Raw genomic sequence first — 11026 nt, 5'->3', positions numbered from 1 at the left:
TGGGGCGGCATGAGAAGAATGCTGCAGAAGTAATTATTTTCCTTCATTTGCGCTCTATATCGATCGACCTATTTCGTTCATTTCCTAATATCAAGTAACTAATAACTCTCTTGTTCATTTAATTTTCTTTGCCTCGTAGGGTTTGGAGACGGTTCGTAGATACAAAGGTCGGTGAATTCAAGAAAGAGCTAGAATTCAAAAGGTCAAAGGCTAAGAATGGTGAGGATATTCAACCAGCGGGGACCAATCTATGTGCATACTATGTCTGTGAGATGATCCGGAGATACACCTCTGAGCGGCGGGTTCCGAGTGATACCAATGCTCAGAGGAATAACCTCCGGATGATGCTTAGTCCAGAAGCTCGCTTCCGACCACTTCAAGAGGAACTAGCTGGATGGTTCAGGAGGGAAGTCCTCCATCCTAAAGGAGAACACCATTACGAGGACGTAGAACTTTATATGCATTAAATTATGTATGGAAACTTGTTCAAAATTGTATATGGTCATCCGATGATATTGAATATATATTGTATATTCCTCTTGAATTCTTTTTGGTTCTAATTTCAAATTTGTTTGAAATTGTACATTCATATGCATGTATGTAGTACCGTAGAATATGTGAAACTCCTTCAAAATTAAAATAAAGCACAAAAGAAATAAAACAATACAAATTAAACAGAAAACAGGTTTAGGGGGGGGGCTAAAACCCTAAACCTGCGGCGGCCTTTAGTCACGGTTGGCCAGAAGAACCGCGACTAAAGGTTCTCCGCCCCGACGGCCGCCTGGCGCCCACGTGGACGGGCCTTTAGTCGCGGTTCTTAAGCAACCGCGACTAAAGGGGGGGCCTTTAGTCGCGCCTGTTTGGTCGCGGTTGCGCAACCGCGACTAATGGCAGTTGCGAACCGCGACCAAAGGCCCTTTTTCCACCAGTGAAATGAATATGTTACTAGCGTACTGTTTGCATGTAAGTAGTAATCATGCGTGCATATAGTTTTTGTAGCATGTGGTTTTACGATCATGATTAACGGTTAGTACGGAACCACGAGACGGAGGAGGGGCGCATGTGGTGGTAACGGAAATTAAATATGTTACTATATTTCCTACTTTCATTTACTCTCACACAATTAGCGGAGCGAGACTGCACTGGTTTGGTGGCTCTTAGCGACCGGCGCGTAGAATAAGGCATATGCATTTCCATTAACATAATGATCTATGCATGCTTCCGAGTTACATAATACTACTAACCATCATGCAGTAATCTAAACCGGCGTCATATTATTCGCAGCCTTCTTGGGGCTTTCATCGAGGTCGACGTCGTCGCTGGCGTGGGCGTCATCACCGGACTTCTTGAACCTGTACCACCTCGCACATGCCATGAAGTAGACGACGTTCACTGCGGCGAGGGCGGCTGTGACAAGGTAGAATAGGTCCACCCTGCCCTCGTCCAAGTCTTGAGCCAGCCAGTCCGGCCGCCCGTCCCGCCGCCGCGTTGCCCTGTGCACCACCGTCACCATTAGACCGCTCGCGTAGCTCGCCACCGCGATCCCCAGGAAGGTGACCGCCCCCGCCACGCTCCGCATGTTCTCCGGGAACTGCCGGTAGTAGAACTCGATCTGTCCGATTGCACCGAACGCCTCCGACAGCCCAGCCAGCAGCTGCTGTGGCACCAGCCAAAACCAAGGCATCAATGAGCCGATGCTTCGTCGTCGGCGCTCCACCGCCGCTGACACCAACATGGTGACCACAGAGAGCACCAGCCCGACGCCGATTCTCTGGAGCAGAGTGATGCCACCCTCGCGCCCGGTGAAGCGCCGGAGTGCCGGCACCACGAACCTGTCGTAGATGGGGATCCAAAGTGTGAGGGCTAGCATCTGGAAGATAATGAATGAGCCCTGTGGGATCTGGAAGCTGCTGGAGTTACTGATCCGACGGTCGGTCTGCGCCGCCTGGAGCACGACGTAGGTGCCCAACTGGGTGAGCACCACAGAGTAGACGATCCCTGCCGACCACACCGGGATGATGCGTGCCAGGCACTTCACCTCCTCCACTTGTTGCACCGTGCACAACCGCCACAGGTGCACCGGCGTCTTCCCGTCAGCGCATAGCAAGTCCTCGGGGGTCCGCATGGCCGCCTTGTCCAGGCATGTGAACTGGTTGGTGTACGCCAACTTGGAGACGAGCTTGCTCCTGTGTGGCGGGTCGAACAACTCGGCCTCGGTGTCAAGAGCTTGCCGGAGGTGGCGCTTGCGAGTGGCAGCGATGAGGACCTGGGCAAAGCTAGTGAATGGGCTGCCCTCGGGCCGAACACGAATGTAGAGGCGCGTTCCCATGATAAAGACAGCGCATGAGAGGCCCATGAGCGCGGCGGGCACGGCGAGGCCCAGCGCCCAGTTGACGTTGCTCTGGAGGTAGATGATGACGGTGGCGGAGATCATAATGGCGATGGTGAAGGTGAAGTAGTACCAGTTGAAGAAGCTAGCAATGCCACGACGGCCGTCGGCGGTCCGCGGGTCGAACTGATCGGCCCCGAAGGCCAAGTTGCAGGGCCGAATGCCGCCCGCGCCGACGACAAGGAAGAAGAAGGACACTAAGAGTGCGGCAAGCTGGGTGTCAGTTGGGCCTTGACATTGTTTCCCTTTGGATGAGCTGCACGTCGGAGGGTGGAGGGAGTGGAGGGCAGCTGTGAGGGTGAGGATGAGCATGCCGATGAAGGAGGAGACGGTGCCTACAGTGATGGTGGTGTAGCGGCCAAGGTAGGTGTCGCTGATGTAGGCACCAAAGACCGTGGCGAGGTTGCTGGTGCCGGAGAAGACATTCAGGAGGGTGGCGGCTTTGACGATGGGCATGTGGTATATCGTCGTCAGGTACACCAACAAGTTCGACAACGTCCCAATCGTACCAAGCTTCTCGAATGTCTCATTCCCTGCAACAGACAATCCATTTCATTGTTACTAACTTATTTCACTTCAATTTAGTGAGTACACTGGCTTGGTAGGTAATTCAACAAACCCATCACACGCTACACTCACTACTCAAAATTAAATTTGAAAATGAATAACATTTATTTTTGTCAAATTCAGCTGCCATTTAGAGAAACATGTCCAAGTTGTTGGAATTAATCTTGACATGTGTGCACGTGCATGTTAGTGATCTGAGATGGCCAGGTCGTTGAGTTAGTTGTCTACGTGAGTGAGTCCAGGAGTTGGTTAGTGGAGTTAATTATTGGTGGATGCATATGAGATGTTAGCTGCTTAGCCGGTCGTACAGATCATGGAGTATTTCAAGGATCTGTTAGCCGGGTCGTGCACGTACGTGATGTTAGTGGAGCCGAGTATGGTGGCTGGCTAGTGAATGCGTGAGGCAAACCTCCTATGTGTATATGTATATATCACTTTGAGTCAATGAAGAAGTGGCCGTCAATGAAGAAGTGGCTGGAGAAAAGATGTAGCTTTTATGGAGCCAAGGAAGGTGCCTCATTGCAAAGCCGTTTGTGCTCTTCCTTGGTGCTTGTGTTGTGTGTGTGTGTGTGTGTTTGAGTTTCATGTGTGTGTGTTCTTGAGTTGTGAGAGAACCACAATAGATAGTTGAGGAAGAAGAAGTTACAAACAAATGTCACTTTGTCGACTTTGACTATAAAGGGTTCGGCTTGCTAATTGTTTGAAGACTAAACGGCTTTGTAGACATCTGTCTTGCCCATAATTTGGACTCTGACTAAAAATCTTTGATTTATTTTATGTAGAAAATATGATCATGAATTTCTTTTTAACAAAGTGTGCATATGAACTGCTGCTAATATAAATCATTAAAATAGTTATTGTGAATAATTTCTAGCACTTATGTCTTGCCTTCAAAGAGAAATGGTTAACCGGATACAATCCCTTTCTGAGTCTACAATATTAGTGTAGAAAACAGAAAACCCAAAATCACCACCCCGGAAGAAGGGGAAAAGTGTAATTTCCACCACATAAAGTTCTTTAGAAAAAAAAGGAGGTTCGACTACCACATGAAATGTGCAATTTGCCAAAAAAAATTGCACGATGAAAACAAGGAATGGAAGTAAAATTGTTGGGATAGTGACTTGTTGTAGGATGCGGATTTGGTGAACATGGGTGCGCGCGCACCCTTTATGAATAGTAAAATCGAAAAATTGCTAGAAAAAAGTTAAAAAAACTGAATTTATTTTTTAATATACATAGTCAACCGGTATACTCGCATATGAAGTTTCCCGAAGAAATCACATCCGTGGTAATCTGGGTAAAAATGACAAAATCGAAGCTAATCGAAGCTATATTAAGAAACAATGTTTAATGGATAGTATGATCGCATTTATTTTTGTTCACTAAGAATACCATGGGTGTCAATACATCATGAAACTTCACACGTCAGTAGAATGATCGACTAGGTTTATACCGAAATTTCAGAAATTTTTAATTTTTTCTAGTATTTTTTGTGAATTTACTATTCACGCGGGCGCGCGCGCATCCATGTTCACCTTTGTATTTTCGCTTGTCGTAGGAGTAGTATTTTGGAAACAAAATCACCCATTTCAGTATATAGGCATGGAGCCCAGCGCCGTTCAAATATGCGAATTATATTTAGGAGTTACAAAAACTCTGAAAACATTCCAGATACTATAATTGGGTTCTACATGTGCGTAAAATTTTATTTAAAATATTCTAATTTGTAAGCTACAGTAAAAGGCAAATGTGTGTGGATCCATAATATCATGAATATATATTCATTTTTACTAGATATATGTGTCTTTTTACGTAAAGCGATGTTTTGATGATTTTCTTTACTAAAATATAGTTCATGTCTATATATGTACATATAAAATCTTTTTGGATTTTGTTACCGTTTTTAAATATTGTTTTGAACTCTTGCTTAGAAAAACTAGGGGCTACAGTATTTTGCATTTCGTGGTCAAGAATGAGGAGAAGTATACATGGCATTGACATGTACTACTGCATAGCACCCTTTTTGGACGTGCTGGGTGCAAATCACGGTACCACACACACATGGCCTGGGTTGCTGATTTGTGGGCACTCACCCATCGTCTCAATGAAGCAACGCAAAGAGATAGAGGTAAACATGGCACGGCACGGCATGGCATGGCGCGATACATGTGAGCAACTAACTGAATTATTGTCACCATCCGTCCCTACTTGTCCTGCACGCCTTTGCTGTCTGCTTTTTCGGTTCATTTACGATGGCATGAACAAAGTTTGTTGAGATCCAGGTCAAGAAAAACAATAGGAGCAGCAATGAATTCAGCGGGAGATCGAAAAGAAGATGTGACATGTGCATGCAGGGAAAACAGATAGCTGGGATGTAGTGACAATCACCTATGACGTACGGCATGGCCTTCCATCCCCGGTGGTTGTGGTCGGCGGCGTCGCCGTCCCCGGACTCCCACGACGGTTCGGCCTCGCCACCGCCGTCCTCCGACAAGACCTTCATCATCGTCGTCTTGTCCTCGCTCATGGGCTTCTGCTCCTCCTCCTGCTGCGGCCGCTGAGGCTTGTTTGCGTCGTCCATCGATCACTATGCAAGCACCAAGAAGCTGGCACACACATGAAACTGGAGGAGTCAGGCAAAGTACGTAGCTAGTGTGGCTGCGGCTGCACTTGTGGAGGAAGCAGAGGAGGTGAGGCCCGCCGTATAAATAAGCCAGCTGAAGAGTATGGGATCTTGCTTTTAGAGAGAGAGAGAGAGAGAGAGAGAGAGAGAGAGAGAGAGAGAGAGAGAGAGAGAGAGAGAGAGAGAGGCGTATACAAGGAGGATTGAAATTTCTCTCCCCCTCTCTAACCGTATACATACAGATGTAGTGCAGAAAGCAACGGCATGAGCGGAGAGAGACGAGCTAGTCCTCCATCTGATCGAATTTGTGAAGCCGGCCATAACTGCAGGTGGAGGCAAATAATTGAGGGTGCTAAATTATCTTTGCTCTCTTCCTAAATATGAGATGTTTTTTATTCTACATGTGAGTGAGAAGCATCCCATGCAGATGATTATTATTTTTCCAAAACAGAGACAAAAGTCCGTCTCATCAATTAATTAAGCAGAAGAGAATTATTCAGTTAATTAACAAAAAATCAGACGGAAACCAAAATGCAGATGATTATTACTCTAATTGAAACCAAACCAACCACGAATAAAGGAGCATGGGCCACCCGGGCCAGCTCCATGTCTATATCGGTGAAGCACCTATCGTACCACCTGCATTTGAGTCATCCACCCAGTGTGCACCACTACTGGTGTTGTGCACTCAATGTCCAATCAAGGAAATTAGTCACAAGAAAAGTATGTGGGCGTAGGTGCAATTAATTAATAACTTACTTGATCAAATAGATATAGGTGTACTAAATAAGAGTTTTGCTTCGGTACACCCCCTAGAAAAGTTTACAGATTTGGGTGTAGATTAAAGGTGAATATTAGAAGTTAACCTTCAATAAAAAAGATTAGATTGTTTCGATCTCTTGTTTGATCCATTGAGAAAATAAGGATTAGAATTAGATAATCGTGAATGTATGAGAGTACTTTTAAAAGTAACTTTAAGAGTCTTGCAAACTTTTAGGGGGTGGGGGGTGGGGGTGGGGAGGGGGTACTGGAGCAAAACTCATTAAATTACGGAAATGTTAACGCCCACACGTGTGGGAGTTGACCATCTCGACCACACGCATCCATCACCGTCCAGTACTATATGCACGAATGTTGGCACAATCTGGCTAATTTTCTGTGCCACGTAGGACAAGGCGTGTGTGTGATGTGTGACATAGTTCGCCCACACATCCGTTTTACACACGGAGGGGCCGGTGTGTGGGCATTTAGCAGTTTACCCACACACCAGTTTTCAGTCACGCACAAGGGCTGATGTGTGGGCATTTGCCATCTCGTCCACACGCCCATCTCCTCTCCTTCATCTGATCGAATTTGTTAAGCCGACCATAACTGCAGCTGGAGGCAAAAAATTGAGGGCGCTAAATTATCTTTGCTCTCTTCATAAAAAAAAAGAGATGTTTCTTATTCTGCATGCGAGTGAGAAGCATCCCACGTACAGTGCAGATGATTATTACTCTAATTGAAACGAAACCAACCATGCATAAAGGAGCCCGGGCCGCCCGGGGCAGCTCCGTGTCTGTATTGGTGAAGCGTCTATTTCATACTACCTGCATTTGAGTGATCCACCCACTGTGCCACACTACTAGTGTTGTGCACTCAATGTCCAATCAAGGAAATAAGTCACACCAAAAGTATGCTGGCATAGGTGTAATTAATTAATAACTTACTTGATCAAATAGATATAGGTGTATTAAATTAGAGTTTTGCTTCGGTGCACCCCCTAAAAAAGTTCACAGATTTGGATGTAGATTTAAGGTGAATATCAGAAATTAACCCTTCAATAAAAAAGATTAGATTATTTTGATCTCTTGTTTGATCCATTGAGAAAATAAGGATTAGAATTAGATAATCATGAATGTGTGAGACTACTTTAAAAAGTAACTTTAAGAGTCCTGTAAACTTTTAGGGGTGGTGGGGAGGGGGTACTCGAGCAAAACTCATTAAATTAAGGAACAATGATACATAACTACCCATTTTAGACGACAAAAGATATCGCTATCACCAAAAGTTTCCCGTTGTGAGAGTTATTAATCCAAAACCATCATACTTGGGGCTAGAGCAACAACTTGGTACGACAATGAAGTCAGGAAACAAAAAACCATCAGAAATGCGCCTAACGCGTAACCTGGAGCATTGATTGTTTGGTTTTCCTATGAAAACAGCAAAACCGATAAATTGGCCCCACCTGTCGGGCTGACATGGCCTGCCTATGTGGATAATTTGCTGAGGTGGCACAAGGCCCCACATGTCCGATGCATATCTTCTTCCCCTCTCTTCATGTCAAAAGAAAAAACCGACAACCATATCCCGCGCCGCCGACGGAGTCCAACCCCGGCGAGCCACCCCACCACCGGCAACCACAACGACCTACCTTCTGTGCTGAGCGGACCTGCTGGACCCTGATCTACCTTCATGAAGGCAGATGCAGCATCGAGCACCAGCGACCGCCTGGATCCGGTGAGAAACCGCCCCACCGCCCAGCCCCCTGCCTGGCGCCGACGCCGAGTCTAAGAGGAGGATGACTACTTGAAAATTGTTCCCGTGTGTTCTTGCTTCCGCCGCCACTTGCTGCTTGCTTGAGCACATGCGCGGCCATGGCCTCCTAGCGGCCACGGCGAGCACGGGTGTGGCCATGGTGCTCCTTGACGGCGCGCGTGGCCAAGGTTTCCCGGCGGGTGCCGCGAGCACAGGCATGGCCATGGCGCTCCACGACGGCACGTGCGGCAACGGCCTCCCAGCGGGCGCCGCGAGCATGGGCGTGGCCATGCCGCTCCATGACGGCGCGCACGACCAGGGCCTCCCGGCAGGCGCGGGCATGCCACTCCATCATGGCGCGCGCGAGTTGCCGACCAAAACTCACCGGATCCAGGCGCTGCAGAAGGATGGGGCAGTGCAGCGATGACATGACAGAGCGGCGACGATGGGGCTCCGCGAGCATGTCCAGTTCATCCATGGTAGCAGGCATGGTAGTTGGCTCCTAGTTGAGACAGAGAGAGATCAGGGAGGAAGGAAAATAAATGGGCGGCAAGTGAGCTCCAGCGGCTTGACAACGGCGGCAGCCAGGTCTCGGATGACCGTTGACCGGCAGGAGTGGTGAGCGGCGCCGACGGCGTGCAGTGTGTAGATAAGCGCCCGTTACCTGTTTGTTGAAATGCCCAGGAAGAAAATGTCCAGGAGAAAAAGAAAAAAAAATGGAAAAGAGATAAACACTTGAGTCATTGATAGGCGGGACCCTCGTCCAACTCAGCAAATTGTCCACATAAGCACGCCACGTCAGCCTGACATGCGGGCCCCATCTGTCGGTTTTCGCTGTTTTCGCGACTAAATTCCAACATCAGTGCTCCGCGTTACGCATTAGGCGCATTTCTGATGGTTTTTTGTGCCCTGACTTGAATGTGGTATCGAGTTGTTACCCTAACCCTAAGTGTGGTGATTTTGGATAAATAACTCCCATTGTGATATGTGTAAAAGATACCCGCCCCTTAGATAATTTGTTTAATAGATGCCTGTCAGTAATTTAATTTTAGAAGTCCCTCTTTATGTCCAACGAGTGACGGTTTAATTTGGTCGCCCCTAAGTGATGGATCCATGACAGGAGCTTGACCTTCTTTCGCACTTCCAAGTTCAACTTTGAACTCCCCTCCCAAGACAATACTCCATCAATTGGGGGTCACTGATATCTTCTTCGCGAGGGTCATCCATATAACTGTGACGACCAGGAAGCACCGTTCAAAGTAGAAAAAAATAAATCGATTGTCTCATGGATAGAAAGAATGTGTAATAGGTAGGAAGAATGTGTCTCCCAGTTGGCGGTCTCCGAAATGGAGGTGTCACGAATGAGAAAGAATGTGTGGCATATCAACTTTGTGCACCAAATGGACCAAATTTGCTTGTCCATGGTCTTAGTTGATTGCTATTAGATAGGATTCTATGTTAGCCAATAGGGGCAACCAAAAATAGTTAATGACGCTTGAGAGATAAGTTAATTTTTGTTTCATGGATATTATGATAACTCACATAATAGATCATAGTTAGTACGGTGCACATGCCAATGGTTAGAGAGGGGCTACCACACTAGCTTTTGTTTGGCAATGTCGGCGATGTAAGTTGGGTCAATGTGGGGTGCCAAGGATGGAGTGGCACAATGGCAATGATGGACTTGAACGGATGCAGAACTTTGATGTGTGTTCTGATTGTTAAAGTAAAATGATTTGATGCACACCTTGAGTAAAAATGAATCATCGGATGATAGTAATGTTATTGAGAGGCAAGGCACTGAGGTCATTATTACGACAACAGAACATTTATAAGGAGAGCTTGATGAATGCGAAGAGCACACAAAATTGCTTTATATTTTTGCTTGTGCAGTCTACAAAACTTACAAAGGGGTTCATGAGGCTAACCACGAATCTTAATTAGCACATTTCTTTTCACTGGTGGGCATACTAATATTAGTAATGTAGGCCAATGAACCTTATTTTTATTAGTGAAGGAATCACTCATATTAGTAGTTTAGTATCATTGTGGGTCCATAGCAGATATCTTCTATTGTGCATATTACATTGATGAGTTTAGATCGCCTCTACTCACTACTTTAGGATTCACATTATATATCATCACAAAAGAATCCTCATTCACTATGGCATGTCATCTCTTACTTTACCATCCCATTTCATCTTCCTGGATTCATCTACCATGTCTCGTTTGACTCCCTTGCTCAATTGAGCACACATCTGTATACTATAAAAACCTCCTCAACTATTGACTGGCTAGCATGCAATAAGATATCTCTCTAGATTTCTCTATCATGTCTTATACTAAAAAAACAACTCATTCAGGAATGATAGGCTTTGGGTGTTGAGTAACGTGATTGTATAGGAAAGTTACGATAGCGTCGGATATTATTATACCTTGCCTTATACTCCAAGATGACCATGTACTCCTATATATATGCCCACGAGGCTCAAGCAATACAACGAACGACTATTCCATCAATCCTCTCTTTCCCTTTTAACATGGTATCTATCGCAAGTCGATCCTAAACCTAGCCGCCGCCGCTTCCGCACCTGCGCGTCGCCCCCGGGGCGGTCGGCCTCCATGACCGCCACCGGGGGCCGCGCTGCCCCTACCTAGGGTTCGTCCGCCGGCCGTGTTGGCCGGCTGCCCTAGAGAGTCTTTTTCCCGATCCTTTGATCTAAGTTTTTCTCTCTTTCGTCGATCGCATTGATCGGCGTCTACTTTTTGGTTTTTCGATCCACTGGATCGGTTTGCGTCGCCCATCGCCGTCGTCGACACCCCGTGCCTCTACTATGACACCGGTGCGGCCGACCAGCCCCTTCACCGACCCGGCGGCCTCGCGCGTCGTCCGCGCGTCTGCCCGCCGGTCGCCACGACCCGGCGGCCTC

General features: G+C 46.8%; 1 protein-coding gene across 1 annotated transcript; it reads right to left on the bottom strand.

Annotated features, from left to right (window-relative positions):
• Positions 1-1069: 1069 nt before the first annotated feature.
• LOC123110299 (protein NRT1/ PTR FAMILY 2.11-like) lies at positions 1070-5713 on the bottom strand. Its single transcript, XM_044530780.1, has 2 exons — positions 5345-5713; positions 1070-2922 (listed from the first exon to the last, which is right to left on the bottom strand). The coding sequence occupies exons 1-2, from the start codon at positions 5535-5537 to the stop codon at positions 1259-1261; spliced, it is 1857 nt and encodes a 618-aa protein (XP_044386715.1). The 5' UTR covers positions 5538-5713; the 3' UTR covers positions 1070-1258.
• Between the last annotated feature and the right edge of the window lie 5313 nt (positions 5714-11026).

This window comes from Triticum aestivum, chromosome 5B (assembly GCF_018294505.1).
Source record: "Triticum aestivum cultivar Chinese Spring chromosome 5B, IWGSC CS RefSeq v2.1, whole genome shotgun sequence".
NCBI lineage: Eukaryota > Viridiplantae > Streptophyta > Magnoliopsida > Poales > Poaceae > Triticum > Triticum aestivum.
Note: the sequence above shows the minus strand (reverse complement) of the source record. Positions and strands in the feature narration are given on the sequence as shown.